This window comes from Zootoca vivipara, chromosome 4 (assembly GCF_965207765.1).
Source record: "Zootoca vivipara chromosome 4, rZooViv2.hap1.1, whole genome shotgun sequence".
Taxonomy (NCBI): domain Eukaryota; kingdom Metazoa; phylum Chordata; class Lepidosauria; order Squamata; family Lacertidae; genus Zootoca; species Zootoca vivipara.
The window spans coordinates 13,304,925-13,324,295 of record NC_142587.1 but is presented as its reverse complement, the minus strand read 5'-3'; the positions used below and the strand labels follow the sequence as shown (position 1 = coordinate 13,324,295).

At 41.1% G+C, this 19,371-nt stretch overlaps 1 protein-coding gene across 1 annotated transcript in view; it reads left to right on the top strand.

Moving 5' to 3' along the window:
• Window positions 1-19,371, top strand: part of GPC6 (glypican 6) — a 709,291-nt gene that overhangs the window by 219,646 nt on the left and 470,274 nt on the right. The window contains exon 2 of the mRNA XM_035116478.3: window positions 3,114-3,272. Coding sequence (XP_034972369.1) covers window positions 3,114-3,272 — 159 coding nt within the window. The remainder of the gene's footprint in view (window positions 1-3,113; window positions 3,273-19,371) is intronic.

Genomic DNA, 19,371 nt, shown 5'->3' with positions numbered 1-19,371 from the left:
AGTGAGATTAAACTAGCCCCCCCCCAATCTCTCAGTTCTTGTTGCACTCTGTGTGCTGTTGTACGACCACCAACAATTGTTGCTATTGTTATTGGCATAAGGTTAATTTGCAAGATTACCGATAGCAATTCACTGAAGCATGGAAGCCTAACAACATCCAACATTTACATACTAACTAGGCTCTAATGCCCTGTGCGGATGTTTGTAAACCAAATGCTTACCTGTCTGAAATCAGCTTGGCTTCATCCTATCAGAAGGGGCACACAAATTCCATCAAGTTCTGCCAATAAATAATTTGAGCCTACTTTCCTGTTCACTCACCTCTTACCCAGACAGTTGTGATGGTGGTGGTGAGGAGCACTAGATTGCATTGCCTGATTGCTCATTTTCTCCCTGACTGGCAAACAAGCAGGTCCACTCTCCCTCATCTGTGGAGTGTGGTGGAGTCTCCTTCTTTGGAGGTCTTTAAGCAGAGGCTTGACAGGCATATGTCAAGAATGCTTTGATGGTGTTTCCTGCTTGGCAGGGGGTTGGACTGGATGGCCCTTGTGGTCTCTTCCAACTCTATGATTCTGTGATTCTATGATCTCAATGTTTTGATTCTGTCATATTTAGGATTGTCTGGTTTGTTGGTCCCACCTGTCAATCACGAACTGTTGTCCTATGAAAACCCAGAATTTCAGAAGGAATGAATTTCAGTCACGTGCTTGCCCTTCGCACCACTGAGTTCCTTTCTAGAATCCCAAGTGCATAGTTCTCCTGTTGGGTTGCAATGTTCACGTTAAAGACATCCCAGATTAAAAAAAAACCCTAGTGTTAGAAGCATGACGTGAACTTCAAAGCAACTTCCTGAGTCAAGCTAGATTCCCACCTCACATGCCCAGGGGATGAAGGTTGAAAATTATGAAGCAGAGAATCCTGACTCCATTCTGGAAATGCTTTCACCCCACTTGGAACCGAGGTTCTATGCCTTGAGCTAGCTCGGGTTCCATTGGTGACAAGCATAGCATAAGTAGAAAAAGGAAAGCAGAAGGGCAAGTCAATGGTACAATGTTTATGGTATGAGTACTATACGAGCCTATAGAGATGTAAATACATATTCAGTCTTGGAAAAGTTAGGCACTGAATAATATGTAAGCCCTTGTCTTGCTTCTGTGCATTAAAGGAGCATGTTGAGATTTCAATCAGCATGGTTTGTGCTGCAAGTGAAACATTTACATTGGCACATGTGTAGCTCTTCTCACAGTCAGGGCATTTATTCTATTTCTCAAGGGGACAGTGGATTTTTCTCCTTTTTGCAAGCCAGCCTAAATATTTCTGACAACCAGAGAACAGCGCCAATTGGAAATTCACGGTTCATGTAGTAATAACCGAGTATTTTAATTTCATGAGCTAAATAATGGGCTTCTACTTGTAGCCTCCATTGAAGAAACCAATACTGTCAAGAGCAGTGGCATGGTACACCAAGAGATAAATCTGTGGAACTGAATGAAAATCATTACGTCTCTATTGCTTTTCTTTTGTGTAGCATAAACATTAATTAAATACTTCATTGCATTTTTACTTACAATGATGTGTGTCTAACAAGAAATCTGATTTTGTCTATGAGAACTTGTGACAGTCAGACGTTGCTATAAAAATGCAAAGGATGAAGCCAGAATGGAGCTTAAGCTCTAATATATAGGCACACAAGCATTAAAGTGTAATAAAACATTAAAAACTTCCCTACCGTATATAGGGCTGTTAAAAGTTGTATAGTTATTTATCTCCTCAACATCTGATGGGAGGGCATTCCACAGGGTGGACACCTCTACTGAGAAGATCTACAAGAGATGCACAGTCATACCTTCGAAGTCGAACAGAATCCGTTCCGGAAGGCCGTTCGACTTCCAAAATGTTCGAAAACCTAATAACGGCTTTCCTGCAGCCAACCAGAAGCCCCGGAAGCCCCATTGGATGTTCGGGTTCCAAAAGAATGTCCACAAACTGGAACAATCACTTCCAGGTTTGCAGGAGCCAAAACGTCTGAGTTCCAGGGCATTCGTGCATTTACCAGAGTTGCGAAAGATGACTTTCTTAGTGGTATTTCCAAGATCCAGGGACTCACTCATTAGTTAGGACCCTTTTCTGCTAGCTTTCTTTCAGCTGGCAACATCCTTCCTTATTCAGATGGCCTGGAGTGGGAAACTTGTGGCTTTATGACCTCTGACCTTATTTCAGGCAGCTTATTTCATATGGAGGAGACGGAGACTGGGATAGAGAAGGAGATTGGAAGGGGGGTGATGCAGGGAGCCAAAATAGATTCAGCAATGGAAAAGGAAAAGGGGAGAAGCTAAATTAAGCAATCCATCCAAATGTTTGGCTAAGAGCAAATCTGGTCTTCCCTGTTAGCATGTTGAGTGGCTGAAAGAGTATGAAAGGGAGTGCCCCCTCTGCTTTTTGTCTTAGGCCCCATCCAGTAGACTTCACACATTGCCTCTGAATGTTTCATGGAATACCGCCCTGGTGAGAGAACAGGTCCCCATCCCTGAGAAGACTCAAACACCTGATTGCACCAAAAGGTTCTTTTGAGTTATGCACTCTAGTTCCTTCCACCATTACATTACACAGTCCCTTTGGTTGGAGAAATGACTGGCTGTGCAGTGACTAATGATTTCATTGCAAATGAGTGGAAAGCAATTTGCTGGTAGGAACTTGACAGAACATGCACATCTTGCTCACTGAACAGAAGGTGAGTGTTTACAGAATGAGTTGACAATTTCCATTGATTTCTATGGGAAAATTTCTAATGCATTTTCAACCACACAAATTTGACCCCCCCTTTTTTTAAGACAGGAAAACATACAAACAAATGCTCTCTGGTTTGCCCGATTGCTCCCCCTCCCTCTGTTCCTCAGCCAGCCAGCAAAAGGCAAACAAGGAAGTAAAAAATGCTCTGCTCAGATATCTGAATATGTAATATGTATAGGTTTGGCTACAAATGCCTTTGGTATGGATATGTGAAATTTCACATAGCGAATGTTCGTAAAGTGGGACCAGTGTGTGCATATGAACAGGGATGTAAATTTTGCATGTCTTCATTCATATGTTGCATTCATTTATGGTTATTGCAGGGGAACATTTGAGAATCTGCCCTCAGGAATATACATGCTGCACATCAGAAATGGAAGACAAGCTAAGCCAGCAAAGCAAACTGGAATTTGAAAACTTGGTGGAGGAGACGAGTCATTTTGTGCGCACAACCTTTGTGTCCAGGCACAAGAAATTTGATGGTGAGTAGTATGTTATATTTAGCTTATTCTTGGAGCCAATCTGCACAGTCATCCATGGAACTGTACATAATGTAGACAGCCTATTTCACTTGAAGTGGCAGATAAAAGATGCTCTCCCGTGGAAAATCATTTCCTGAACTTACAAAACAAACATGACATAGATAAGGCTAGGCTATTATCTTCTTCTTTAGCATGCTAGTTTTATATGTACATGATGCTTTTAAAATAGGACATCCAAACATTTGATTCCTGCCCCCACCTCCAGTCTGAATTATACCATCCGGCAATAGATAACCATATGAGACTGTTGATCATGTGTGTCACATCATAAAAGGCTCAATCAATTAATCCATTGTACGGTCAGTTTCCTTAGTTGGAATCCCCTAGTTTGTCACAGAATACCACTTGTTCAGAATGAATGTTAATTGTATTTTCCAGGCAATTAGATATCACATTCAGTTGTTGTCCTGCTAGGATAAGAGCTTCCTTTAAAGCTGGCATCCCTTATCTGTAATTATTCCTGTTAATCCCAATGATATGAAAGGATGGGCTGCTGAGAGATGAAAGACTTGCACACTGTTTAAAACAGCACATGGATGAAGTATTAGGTCCGTCTCACTTGATATGCCATGGCCCCTTTTCTATTTGTTTGCCTGAATGGGCACATTTACATTTTACAAAATATAAATCATGGATGTGGTGGGGGCTTAGGTAAACTCTTGCTGGAATATGTTGCCTAGGGTTCACTCCGAAAACTATACTAATAAACATCCTTTATGAACTGAAATGTCCCTACTATGGTGGATGTGGAACCCTGCCCAGAAAGCAGGGGGAAAGTCATTATTCTACACACATTATTCTAAAGCACATTATTGGGAGGTTTTAAACTTACCTTTCCCAATAGCACACAACTTTTGTCATTAATATGTAAAAATGAAAGTGTTTGATTCCCAAGGGACTTATATCTCTTCCCAAGATGCATGAAGGTTGCAGTGTTGCCAACCAGAGAGAAATATCCTTTGTCAATATGACCAGAGATGCTCTTTTCTAACCAAACCTACAAGCACAGAGAAAGATTGAATTCTCACACTTGCCTTATGACATGGTTGCCAAAGGGCAAATATTTGCCAATGTCTATGCCCAGTGCACTTGTAGTGAAGTGACTTTATACTTACTTTTGTTGTGTTCCGAATCACTCCAGAGAGATTGTCACGTCCTCCAGAGTCAAAGCAAAAGATGATTCAGCAGCTTTGCAGGGGTTGAAGCACATGTTCCCTTTCTTGTGGATATTTTCATTCTCTCCATCAAAGCATATGCTGGAATTATGTAGGAGGAAGAAAATTGTGTTGATTCATGGAAGGATGAACAATGCTACTCTAATTATGCTGAAACTTTTAGTACAGTACTCATTTCATCACATAATTGGTGTGCAGTTTTGGAAGAGCTTTTTCATGGGATATGCAGCAAATTGCAATAGATAGATGCAAAAGGTAGAAACTGATCACCTGAATGGAGTGCCTTTTGGTGGAATGAAACTCAAACAGTTAGGGAAATTTACCAGCAGAGATGTCACACAGATGGCTTTTGTGCTTAGCTTTTGAATAGCCCTTAATTATTGTCTAATACATTTCAGAGTCATTGTTGTGACTGTGCTGCGTTGTTAGTTTTTTTTGGGGGGGGGAATAAAGCCATAGCAGAAAAGCATTCAGTGACAGCTCAAGATATTTTGCTGCCTAAAAATCTGGCATTCCAAAATAGTGGTTGAAGGGTAGAATATTCTGCTGTCTCTCTCCACCCCTTTCTCACTACTAGTAATATTTCTTCTCCAAGGTCAAGCTAACTAGTGGGGTAGGAGAGCTGAAAATAATGTCAATATATTTCACATCTGGAAACCAATGCACCCCTTGTGTTTCAGATAATACATGGGTAAAGGTAAAGGGAGCCCTGACCATTAGGTCCAGTCACGGATGACTCTGGGGTTGCTGTGCTCATCTCGCTTTATTGGCCAAGGGAGCCAGCATACAGCTTCTGGGTCATGTGGCCAGCATGACTAAGCTGCTTCTGGTGAACCAGAGCAGCGCATGGAAATGCTGTTTACCTTCCTGCCGGAGCGGTACCTATTTATCTACTTGCACTTTGACGTGCTTTCAAACTGCTAGGTTGGCAGGAGCAGGGACCAAGCAACGGGAGCTCACCCCGTTGCGGGGATTCAAACCGCCGACCTTCTGATCGGCCAGCTCTAGGACACAAATTTTCACTGCCCTGTATTTAGTATTAACTATGGAAGTGTATACTTGATGCTGACCAAATTAAACCTCCTGATACATGTTTTGCTCTAGGAGGCTTAGTTTGGTCAAAATCGAGTACAGTCGTACCTTGGATCCTGAACGCCTTGCAATTTGAATGTTTTGGCTCCCGAACGCCACAACCACGGAAGTGAGTGTTCTGGTTTGCAAACGTTCTTTGGAACCCGAACGTCCGAGGTGACTTCCGCAGCTTCCAATTGGCTGCAGAAGCTTCCTGAAGCCAATCGGAAGCCACAGCTTGGTTTCCAAACATTTTGAAAGTCGAACGGACTTCTGGAACGGATTCCGTTCAATTTCCGAGGTACCAGTGTATACACTTTCAGAGTTACCACTAAATACATTACTAAATACATTACTTCTGATTAATAAGCATTCATGGCCGCTAGAGGGCCATGAAAATTTGTTTGCGGGGCTTTTAAGACTCGTCTGCCCATGTACTATCTGAAACCCAAGGAGAACATTGGTTGCCAGCTGCGCCATTTTTTCAGCTCTCCTGCCCAACTAAACAGGATTAGTAGTGGACAATCCACATCCCTTTGAAAGCTTTGAAATATCAGGAGAATATGCATCACCCTGTAATAGCCTTCTGGCTTCTTTGCCAAATCTGTTTCCCTGTTTATTGTACGGTAGTGAGCAGGACTTGCTGTTTTGTCCTACATAAAGTCAGGGGTAGAAAGCTGATGGAGGGCCGAAGGATGTATGAGATCAAATTACACTAGCTGCACACTCTTCTGTTGCTCTGGAGCATTTAAAGGAAGACATGTTTTCTCCAGGTTGACAGCTGGCTGCCAACCATATATGCCACATACAGCAACAGTGAGCCACAACTTTAGAACTATTATTTAGCCTCAGAATAATATCAAGCACTTCCAAATGTACTAACATCAAGTCCTTCAAGTAAAGGAGCACTGAAGCAAATCAGCTGATACTCTTTCATCCTTGAAAGTATGTATGGGACAAAGAAACATCACAATTTGCAGAGATTTGATTCACATTTATAGCTCTTCTTGAATTTCAGGAAGCGATGGGGTCTGAACTGTTTGCCCACTGAGGAACAACCCCTTACAGGACTGGACAGACAGTTGTGTTTATTAGTACTCAGACAACACACGGCATACCTCAAAACAGCTTAAGATATATTATCCTCCCAGAGTTGTCGTAATACTATCATCTCATTATCACCAATTCCCCCTGCATAGTGGCTTTGCTGAGCAGCTGTTTTGCAGCCAAGCCAATATCTTTTTAAAGTATTGCTCTATCAGCAGCTGAAACCAACCCAACAGAAGGGGTAATGCCATGAATGTTAATGAGCAGTCAGTATCTGTTCACTGACATTTCTTAACTAATCCTCTGAATAACTATAGGCAAATTGCAATGAGATGTTGATTTTTATTTTATTTTTAAGGGGGGAAACAGTTAATGGAAAGCTGGTTACCGTCTTACTCTGCCGTAGTAAGTGGAAAGTAATTCCACATCAAGTGGCTTCTACATCCAAGTGGCTAGCTTCTCAGTGTGATACAGACCAAGTAAATTATATTGCTGTACGTGTGGCTCTGAAAATGTATGCGAACAACGTAAATGCAGAAAACCAGAGGGACTAGCTTCCCCAATGTTATGAAAATGCCTTTAATTAAATCAGTCTTCTTCAACCTATTGCCTCCAGATGTTTGTGGACTGCAACTTCCAGTATCCCTGAGCTTTAGTATGTGTGTGTGTGGGGGGGGGGGTATCTTGCAGAAGTGTGAGTTTCCATGGTTATAGATGGCATATATAAAGGTGTCTTTTTATTGTTATGGTTGGTGCCCACCTGACATGAGAATGCTTCTAATGGTATCATCACAGTAGGTGCATCTAAGTCAGGTATATCAAGTTTCAGATAAAGCTAAGGATTTATGGCAATTTACTGCCCCAATTTTATACAGACTCTGGTCTCAAAACTGTACAGACAGTCACATTAGTTTGAGAAGGAGAGGCAGTAAAAGCCCCATAAAACTTGTTTGATTTATAGTTCTTTGATCTTTTCTCACTGAAATATCCAAATGGCATAAACAAAATGTCTCTTTCGCATGGAAGATTCAACAATACGATAAAGGCACCAATCCATCTGAGTATTTGTAGAATCAAGGACTACATTTAGAAAGAAGTACCAAGGAACATCTTTTATCACAGTAAAACAGGCCTGCTCGCTGCTTATATTCTTTTTGTGCAGACCTGGGACGCAGCTAGACTGGTAAAGAAAAAGTGATTTATATACATTGTATATGTGATATAACATTGCGCCACCAGGTGGTGCTGTGGAGTCCTGCTTTTCTCTACCTGTTTTCCCTGTTTAAATTTACAACACATTTAACTGAAACGCTTCTTTGATGTGTCTGGATCCAGCCCTGGATAACCTGTGATAACCCACATCAGAGTGCTTAAGGATGTCCTTGTGAGTGGTAACTCTGCATGCAAATGACATTTGGGTTGGAGGTGCACAAAGAAAATCTAAATCTATATCTTAATGGAAGTTTCTTCAAGCATAATCCAGTGTTTGGCCTCTGTAGTAAAGCTTGTCGTATTGCCTTCCTTTAGAAGAGCCCTGCTAGATCATATCAAAGGGGCCCATCTAGTCCAACAACCCCTTCTCACAGCGACCAACCAAATGCCTATTGGATGTGGGTGGCGCTGTGGGCTAAACCACTGAGCCTCTTGGGCTTGCCGATCGGAAGGTTGGTGGTTCAAATCCCTGCAACAGGGTGAGCTCCCATTGTTCGGTCCCATCTCCTGCCAACCTAGCAGTTCAAAAGCACACCAGTGCAAGTAGATAAATAGGTACCGCTGCGACAGGAAGCTAAACGGCATTTCTGTGCACTCTGGCTTCCGTCATGGTGTTCTGTTGCAGCAGAAGCAGTCTAGTCATGCTGGCCACATGACCCAGAAAGCTGTCTGTGGACAAAGGCCATCTCCCTCATCCTGAAAGCGAGATGAGTGCCTCATCCCCATAGTCGCCTTTGACCGGACTCAACCATCTAGGGGTCCTTTATCTTTACCTTTTACCCTATAGGACCTGAGCAGGATTGACCTGAGTGAAACAGCTCTCTCCCTACTTGCAATTTGAAATAATTGGTATTCAGAGGCATAGTGCCTTCAACACTGGAGACAGAATATATCAACAGTGGCTAATAACCATTGACAGCCTTATCCTCCATGATTTTTGATTAATCTGATAATAACTTCCTCTGGGAGACATGATCATGCAGGACTAGCTTCCAGCTCCATTCACAAAGGCATATCCCACATCCAATGGACTATAACAGAACATAGTCACCTGTAGCTGCAAAGGAGTCATTGCAGATCAAAGGCTACAGGTATGCAAATTTAATTAATAATAAATATTAAATCTCATCTCAGATACCTCACCAGAGGAAGATGTTCATGAGGCCAAACCTCTAACCTTGATTTAAAAAATGGACAAAGATTCAGTTAACGAGCTTGCATGCAAAGGTGCAGTATTCAAAAGAAAGAGGGCCTGTGCCACATAAGAATAATGTGCAAAAGGTAGCTCCAAAAACATTAACCTTATTGGTATCTTGGAGGACAGCCATTGCTTGACTGGCATCAGAATTTTGGTCAGAAGTATGAAGTATGGCCTTATAAGCCTTTCTTTCTCCTAAAGACAGATACAATTCTTTGTAGTACAGTGGTACCTCGGTTTATGAACACAATTGGTTCCGGAAGTCTGTTCATAAACTGAAGCGTTCATAAACTGAAGCGAACTTTCCCATTGAAAGTAATGGAAAGTGGATTAATCCGTTCCAGACGGGTCGTGGAGTACTCAACCTGAAGCGTACATAACCCGAAGCATGGGTGTAATGGAAAGTGAATTAATCCGTTCCAGATGGGTCTGCGGCGTTCGTAAACCGAAAATTCATAAACCGAGGTGTTCATAAACCGAGGTTCCACTGTAGACAATTTCTTATGTGTTCAGCACATGATTAACCATGGTTTTCCCATGATTATCCTGACATAGCACTGCAAACTTTCATTCATGCTCCTGTTCACCAATAGACCAGATAGCCCTGCAACAATTAAAACAGGTTTCCTTCTCATTTTCTGTTGACAAAATGCACCAGGGTGCATTGATGGTGTGCATATTTGTTTATGGCTGAGATACTGACCTGAACTCTGGATAGTATTTTACCATGAAAGGCCTAATCTGAAAAGAGATCTAGATTATTAAGACACACTGGGCTGAACATCTAAAGCTGCCTAACCTTTCTAATGGGATTAACATATTTGTTCAGTGGGTAACATGGGAAGATGACTGCTCTGCTCTCTTGATCGGCTCTGTTCTGGCATTTTTCATAATTAGAAAGAATGGCAATCTCCCTCAATTAAAGTTCCCATTTATGTCCGGTTGGAAAATATACTGTCACCTAGCCTAATGGGGCAGAAAGGTCACAGTCTGTAGCATATGGAGGGGTGGCTGTGAATAACCAACTTCAACTTCTAGTAGGGAGTATTAATTAAACATGGAATAACAAGTTATCCAAAGGCATTTAAAGACAGATTTTTCAAGCAGGACACCCAGGTTACTTATAATTTGTAAATCAGGTAACTGCAGTCAGGACTAGCATATCCCAAGACTTGTATTTTTGGTGAATGACTAATTCACTGCTACAGGAGAGAATTTTTATTTTATTTTATTTGTTCTATGAATGTCTGAATAATTTCATTTAAATTTGTGTGTAGAAACCATGAAATAATATTTGCTAGGTATCCAAGTACTAAAAAGAACTGAAGACGCACATTGGTGTCCACCCCCCCCCCCCAAGCTGAGCCATATTTTCCAGGTGCGGAGCTTTATTTATTTTTATATAAAAAAATTAATTAAGTAAGCTTCTGGTTCTTGTGGAAGTTGAGAGATGAGGCGCCACATGCAGAAATCTTTTGATTTACAAGAAACTATCCTGCTTCTGCCTCTTAGTGATCTTAGCCTATGACTAAAGCAGTCTTCCTCAACCGTGGCCCTCCAGATGTTTTTGGCCTACAACTCCCATGATCCCTAGCTAGCAACACCAGTGGTCAGGGATGCTGGAAATTGTAGTCTCAAAACATCTGGAGGGCCGGGGTTGAGGAAGCCTGGACTAAAGTCATAAAATTGATAGACTTTTAGCAAAGCATATCTAGTTAATCAGGCAAAGGGCTGACTAGAGTGAAACACCAATTGCCTAGACTCTAGAGAAGAAACTTCCTCAGTTTATTTTTAAGCCTTTTATTTTGGGGAACTGATCATTGTCTCAAAGAAAACAATTCTGTTATTCAGAATGTTAGTACAGCTGTGATGGGGAGTATCATAAAAGCACAAGGTAGCAGCAAAGACAGGTGCTAATGATATTCCTAATGGGTCTTATTTCATACCAAAAATAGGATTCTCACGGCCCTTGCAAATATTTAAAAACCATTAACTAATTACTCTGCTAATGCCACTGCAAATACCACCCATCCTAGCTATTTTTAAGGCGGGGAAATTAGAGTGGTGTATGGCAGTGCGGTTATTCTGGAGTTTGGGGTGGGTATTTATTTTTTAGGAAAATGGAAAGATGCTGTAAATTTGACTACAGCAGCAGCGCAATTAAGTAAGAGCTGGATGGGGCAATGGGATCCAGGGAAATAATGAAGGTTTCTGGGATGCTAGGTCTACCCATTGAGATACGATGGAGGGGTAGACATAAACTGCAAGTTTCTCAGAGGCAAATAGGAACTTCAGAGGAACAATTTTCATCAGGATCATAATGGGGAATGTAGGGAACAGGGTTGAAACTGCCCCTCCTCAACTGCTGTGAACTCAGTTATCATCAGCTCCTGCAGCTGCTTTTTGCACTTTAAGAAACTGAGCACATTAAATGCAAAGACACATTAAACAATATGTCTAGTATGGCACCTTATCAAGGGATCCTGTATAGGCTGCCTCTGGCTTGCCAATCCTGGGCTGCAATTGCTTTGCCATTCAACCCCAGGCCAGTCATTTCAGGCAAGAGGAAATCCTTTCCTGCAAGAGCCCGACTTCCAACATTTCACAGATGAAAATGGGCAAATGCTTGTAATGTTCTTATTCCAATACCAAGGTTCACTGCCTGAGCTGCTGCTCCCATTATCATACATGGTTGAAGACTCGACTCTGACATATTTCATCAGTAATAGCCTCTTCCACTGTTTTAAGTTTGGCTTAATATATGCTAGGATGACACAACTATTCTATTGCAAGTGGGCTTTATTAGCCGGTAAAATGGAACGCAACAAGCTATATGGCACTTTGGTGCTCCTGTTTGTGGGTTCCACCTGTTGGAGACAGGATGCATCCATCTCTTCTTTTATCAAAAATCTAACTAGAATAGCATTAGCATTTATTTATTTGATTGATTCTGCATCACACTGTTGACTCAAGTACCGGTAAAGACCCCTAGATCTGTTTCTTACCTGCCTGTGTAGAACCTTACATTTACCCCTACTGAAATTCATCTTGTAAGTTTTGGCCCAGTTCTCCAATCTGTTAAGGTCATCTTGAATCCCGATTCTGCCTTCTGTGGCATTAGCTACCCCTCCCAGTCATCAACACCCAGTTCTATTTTTCTAATGCTGGAACTCTCCATGAACATCTCCCTGGTTCTTTTGTAATGGCAATGGCACACACCTGAGAGGTGATGGAACTCAGTTCCGGTGAGTTTCCGCTGGAAAAAAAAGCCCTGTCAACATCAATGGTTTGCGCATGGATGGCAGTACAGTAGTTGGAGCAGGAAGGCAGGTCCCCTGGTCACAATCTTCCCCTCTATGGAAAAAGCAATAGTGTTTCCATCTCTGTTTATAGCAATTATTTCTAAATGTGCCTCTATGCATATAAATTAGCACATGCAATTTTTATACTAATGTGTCTCCTCTTATTTAGTGATGTGACCAATTCTGTCTATAGCCGTAAGTGTAGGGAAACGGAAGCCTACAGAATGGCAAGGCAAACAACCGATGCCAATGAACTTGGGGAAAAAATATTGATTCCCAAATGCACAAAAGTGTAGCGATTAATCAGGGATTGGGACAAGAAAATAGGCTCCGTGTGTGTGGTAAGCAGGAACTGTTTGAGCATATAAGAAAGAACTTTGTATAAGCCACATATTTAACATTTCCCCCAAATTGAAAACCATCTTTCATTCAATAAAAGCACACAGTTCAGATCACAATAAAAAGTCGATAAAAACAATAAAACCACCAAGCACAAATGTTATAAAAGGCAGATCGTGGAAGGGGAAAAAAGTAGCTTGGGCTAGTACCTAGAAACTAAAAATGAACCTGTGGAGGTCTGATAATCCCTATACCGCACTCAACTGCATAGTAAGCTCTTGTGGCATTCAAAGTACGTTAAAAGATACCAGGTAACTGGGCTAGCAAACCGCTTTAGTGCAGGTTGAAATTCATGATTAAATGTTCCTCCATTTAAAAAACAACAGCAACACATGTAAAGCCAGCATGTTAGGGACCCTTTAAGTGATAAACATTCAAGGGACTTTTTGTATAGAGAACTTTAAGTCACACGAATTCTAATGTACAGTGTGAACTGTGAAGTGGGGGGGGGGGAGTTTACCACTTTACTGTTATTGGGGAGGTGAATGGGCTTGCTCATGGATACTGATCACATCATTATTATTCTATTTGGGTTTTCCCCCAAAAGCTTTTAAATAAATATTGGTCACTTCCAAACGACCAGTTTGATGAGCATTCATCCTGATTTGTTGGTGGAGAGATTAGGCAACATTGTGTTATAGGAGTTAGCCCACACTTTCCACTGCATTTCCCACCAAATTCATCACAAATAGTCTAAGTCCGTTTCGGGGGCCTAAGACGGCCTGCCGGTTGGTTTAATCTGGCCTCTGTGGCAGTTTATTTTCGGGGGGGGGGACCTCAACAATTTCAACCCTAAAAAAAGCTCAACAACTTCAACCCCCCCAAAAAATCACCACTGGTTAGGGGAAGTGGGCTTGTTTTGTGAGAGCTCCAGGCTATCTTTATTTGTGGAACCTGAATTTGCTGGGATGTGAATGACTCCCACCTGAAAAATAGTGACAGTCTGGAAGTCTCCATTTCTCTGCATCCTTTCCCCCATTGTATTTCTGGTATTCCTGTCACCTCTCCTGATTTTCTAATGTGATGTTTTAATCTTTCTTATGGATTATCTTAACATAAAGCATCTGCTATTCATTTAGGATTTGCTTCTAACAATAAATCCTCTACTATTCATTTGGGCTATGCTTCTAACAAAGATCATGAAAGTGCTGATAGCCTGCCATAACCTGTTTTCTCTCATTGCCATCCACAAATATTTTCAAACAAACATGTTCTGTATACATTACAACGAAACCACAATAGATCTTTGAACTTTACGTTTATCACCAATTAATGTCGGAATGTTGTTAGGGAGAGCTGGCACTATTATCACTTGTCAGTATTTCAATTTTCAGACCCTTTTCAAATCTCCAAGAAAAAAATGTACCATGATTTGTTGTGGTGATTGTTAAATTTAACTGGGTACCACTGTTTATGCCTTTGGTTAGCCAATCCAAGCTGGCTCTTATTTTATCGGTGTTAATATGTCAGTCTTGTTGGATTGTAGTTTTTGGCTGCTTTCATGGCGACCCTTTATCCTTCAGGAATCTTAAGTTTGTTTCTGTTAAAGCCTAGTGCAGATGTACGTAGTTCTCCCAATCTTCTAACAGTTGTTGGGATATCGGCAGCATCTAACATGCTCCATCCCTCTATGTTTCCATCCTTCCTTCCCTTTATGGGGTTTTCATTGGATCTATGCATAGTCCGCACAAACATGGGTGCCCCCATGGTTAGTTTTGAAAAGGGAAGGCAAGGGGAATTCACATTTTGTGGGATGATGAGGAAGAAGGTGAAAAGAACAACAACAAGCCTGGGTGTGGACCTTTCATAGTGCAAAATATTTACTTATGGAACAGAAAGGAGGACTTGCTTATAAAATTAGTTCTGTGCCTGTCATGGGAAGTGGATAATTCAATTGGGTTCAATTGTAGGCATGTTAGATAACTTGCAAATCTACAGCTAACTCCCTGTCTTCCCGAGTAACAAACTCTGTGTTGGTTTGCTTTTATATTATCCCTGTCCAATACAGTAGTACCTCGGTTTAAGTCTGTACTTAACCTGAAGTGTATTTAACCAGAAGCGAACTTTCCCAATGAAAGTAATGGAAAGTGGATTAATCCGTTCCAGATGGTCCATGGAGTACTTAAACTGAAGCGTACTTAACCTGAAGCGAACTTTCCCATTGAAAGTAATGGAAAGTGGATTAATCCGTTCCAGACAGGTCCGCAGAGTACTCAACCTGAAGTGTACTTAACGCGAAGTATGAGTGTAATTGGTTCTGGAAGTCCGTACTTAACCTGAAGCGTACTTAACCTGAAGCGAACTTTCGCATTGAAAGTAATGGAAAGTGGATTAACCCGTTCCAGACAGATCTGCGGAGTACTTAAACTGAAAGTACTCAAACCGAAGCGTACTTAAACCGATGTATGACTGTATCCCAAAGTGCCTGTTTTCTAGCCCCTTCGATCCATTAGATTCTCTGCATTGTATAGACATGGGGTTCCTTTTAATGCATTGAATTGTTTGCACAGTGTCACCCATATGTGAAGGCTAATGAGTTTGTCATGGTCCTTTGGAGTCCAGGGTGGAATCTACACACATATTTTTTTAAAAAAAAAACATTCTGAAAATGTGGTTTTTTAAAAAAGCATTTTTTTAATTAAAAAAACAACATTGAATTTTCCATAAGGCTCACCATCACCATCTAGTGTCACATTGTATATTGCACTTAAAGCACAAGCAAAACATTTTATTTGCAGCTGTATACCGGTAGCTGAGTCCCAGGCTGTTTTGTCTGCCAGAGTGTTGATTCCTTAATCAGCTGTTGATTCCTAAAAGAGATTTTGGCAGTATGTGAGAGATTACTGTCTATTACAGGACAATTCTTCAGCACTAGAACCAGCATTTTCATTGTTTCCTTAATGGGTTGTGGGGTTTCAGAGTAAGGAGATGAGTAAGGATACCATGAAGGACTGAGAAGCATCAAGGAACCAAATTGCAAATGAAATTATTGCGATAACAGTTCCTGGGCAGTGCTTAAAAGAAATGTATACTTTTTCATCATTTTTTAAATGCCCATATATTTTTGCTTTACATTTCTCCCTGCAAGACCTGGTTAGTATTAAGCTCTTTGAGTAAAGTGCTTGGTTCTCTGACTCCTGTGCTATCTAAAATCTTAAGTCTCAGTGTTTGGTATACCAAGAGTCAGTATGTCATCTCAGAGGTTTTCCCTGTGAAATATTTGTGGACAGAATACCAAAATAAATACTCCCATGTCCTTTACACAGCTATTGCTGGCAGATAGCTTATTACTTGGAATGATTGATTTGTACTTTGCCCTTTTCCATTCAATGTGTAATCTATTTTTTTATGCCTCTGGAACATGGTGTTGTTTATCACAGAATGGTAGAAGTGTCCATCTGCTAGCTTTTAAAACATATTTTAAACATCCTGCTGATCCTGCCATGCAGTTGTCCCTGTTTACAATTAATTCAGGGTGTCTGTGTAAAACGCTACTAGACATAACACTGTGGGAAGGAAGGATACATCATTTCAGAATGGAAAGTCACATATTCAGAGGACATATTAATGAATGCCACATGTATTGATAAACAGTTGGTCAGCTTCAACAAAGCGGACTTTGTCCAATTATTTTGTTGTTTGGGGTATTTTTGCAGTATTTGCAACAATGTATAGGGTTTGATTGAGACTTCTTTTAAACTACTCAGGGGATGCTTCTGCTGGTAGAGTGGAGAAATATTCTTTTTCCCTATAGTATTCTACTGGATATTTTAGCACCATCACCCACACTTTCCCAGTGGACTGGGGGATCCCTGTGTTGGAAGAAGCATTGGGGGCGGCAGAGAAAGAAGATATATGTTACCTCTCCTCTGACTTTAGCGTCACAACACTGGATAAATACCCTTTCCCGGATGGAAGATTCTTTACATCCATAGAAACTTAAGTCTGAATCCAACCTATGTACAGTTACAGTAGTACCTTGGTTCCTGAACGGCTTAGTTGACAAACAAATTGGCTCCCGGATGCCACAAACCTAGAAGTAAATGTTCTGGTTTGCGAACGTTTTTTGGAGGCCAAACATCCATTTCAGCTGTCGGCATTGTTTCTGGGGCCAATCAGCCAATCAGAAGCCACGCCTTGGTTAGAGAACGTTTTGAAAGTTGAATGGACTTCCAGAATGGATTGAGTTCAAGAACCAAGGTACCACTGTATTTCTATTTTTAATGAGAAGACAGGTGTGACGGACATACAACTCCCAAACCATAACAAACTTGGGTGTTTTTTTGTTGTTGACCTAGTTTTATTAGGGGAACTGAAATCTGGATCCAAAGAAGTGTTGCTGATAGCTTATTGTGCCATATATGCAGCATTTAACATTTCAGTGATGTGTTGCTTTAAGATGTAATGCAAAAACAGTGCAAATTAAACTTGGCTGTTCATTGTACAGCACAGTTCCTCCTGCTGCTGTCTTACTACATTTTGTAAAGTTTGTCACAAAAGCATTCTCTTAACTGTGTTAGGCCTCTACATTATTCAAACTGAAGTTCTCTTTATTGTATTGGTACTTGCAAACAACATACTATTAATATTGCAAACAGTTCCAATCTATCCAGGTGGCTGAAATCCTGTGTGCAAAGTGGGACCTTCAGTAACTGGTTGGAGCCATACAGAGGTGCAAAGATGCAGCAGTGAATTATAGCTAGATTTCCACAGTAGAGCTGGTGCTCTGTCCCAGCTCCTGCCAACCTAGCAGTTCGAAAGCACACCAGTGCAAGTAGATAAATAAGTACCATTGCAGTGGGAAGGTAAACAGTGTTTCCATGCACTCTGGTTTCCATCACGGTGTCCCGTTCGCCAGAAGCGGTTTAGTCCTGCTGGCCACATGACCTGGAGAGCTGTCTGTGGACAAACGCTGGCTCCCTCGGCCTGAAAGCGAGATTGAGCGCCGCAACCCCATAGTTGCCTTTGACTGGACTTAACCATCCAGGGGTCCTTTACCTTTATGGAAAGATATGGCTTACTTCTAGGCACACAGCTGCTTCAAAAACAAACAAACAAACAAAAAACACCCACCAGTACCCTTATATCCCAAATCGACCACTGTGCTTATCTGGAGGGACACTGTCAGTTCTCCCCCATATTTCATTATATTTTTATGTTCTGTTGGAAGTCGCCCATAGTGGCTGGGGCAACCCAGTCAGAGGGTGGGGTACCAATCAATCATTATTTATTTATTTATTTTCAGGAGCCCAACTGACTTCACCTTGAGATCCCAGCTTAATACATCTGGGAACTCATGTATGCTCCCACTGAGCACTTACTATCCTTTTCTTACATTCATATCTTCATCTGTTGATCAGGCCGATTCACTTGATCATGTTCATGAAGTGATGATCAGGCAGATCAGCTTCGTGAAAAGAATATCAAAGGTCAACTGTCATGGACAGAGCTTCCTAATCATTTATATGCCAAAGCTGCCAATGGATGCAAGCTTAATTAATTAGAAAGTTTATCATTTGACACACTTGATAAATAACACATTGACTGAGTGTTTGTTTGTATTGAGCGACTGCTTATGTTTCTGATTTTTAATATACCAGGGGAAAAGATCGATATTTGGAATATGTTACTGACACACAGCAATACACCTTGCAAATTTACTGTTTCCAAACATTCATCAAATCTTGAATGCCTCTGTCGGACTGAGCTCTCATGTGCAATAACAAAGTTATCTGCTTTGGGGCTGGCATTTGATCATCAGAAGTCAGAACACCACATACTTTCAAATTCACTGAATATTAAGAAATGAAAATGGAGAACTGTAATAAATCTTTATCCAGCAATGATTTTTTTTTCCCTGGGACCTTAGTAACTCTTCTGGAAATGTTTTAATTCGTTTACCCTGCATCAAAATTGCAGCATGGCTCAGGGTATCGCTCCATCTTTTCCACGCATAACTTTGTAAATTAATTGTCTGATTTAATGATCTAATAATCAAAAATTCCCTAAGATTTAATGTGGAGCTGAGATAGAATTATTCCCAGTCAACGAACTCTGTCTTTCCCAGATGCACAATTGGGTTAGGTTCAGGCTTAGACTTCCATTTTAATTTTGGGATTCAAATTTCATTTACGATTAATCAGCAACTCAGATTATCTGTTTCTGGAATAAGTGTGATTTTTTGGGGAAAGAGGTTTCTTAGCATAGTGTTTCCTGAATGACTTGTAACGAACTGGCTATGAAGTTATGCTATTGTATTGTTGTTTAGGTGATGGTCGATTGTCAGTTTTGCTCCATTTCCCCATTTTTCTTAAAATCCTGGGGAACTTGAGTGATTTTGGTCATTTGTGGTTGTATTGTTACGGTTTCCCTCAGAAGGTTCCAGAGGATGCAAGTGACCCCAGGCAGACTTATACCTCAGTCCTAATCACATTTACTTGGACATAAGTTCTACTGGATCTACAGGGACTTTTCTTGCAAGAAAATCTGATTACAGATTTTGACTTCGACCTCTTGAGGTGAAACAGTGACAGGAATTTAACTCAGGACAGCTGCCTACAGCACAAAGCAAGCTTCAGAGAATTCTGTTAGAAACCACATGGCCCCTATGACAAAACCCCTGCCTCTCTTCTGTA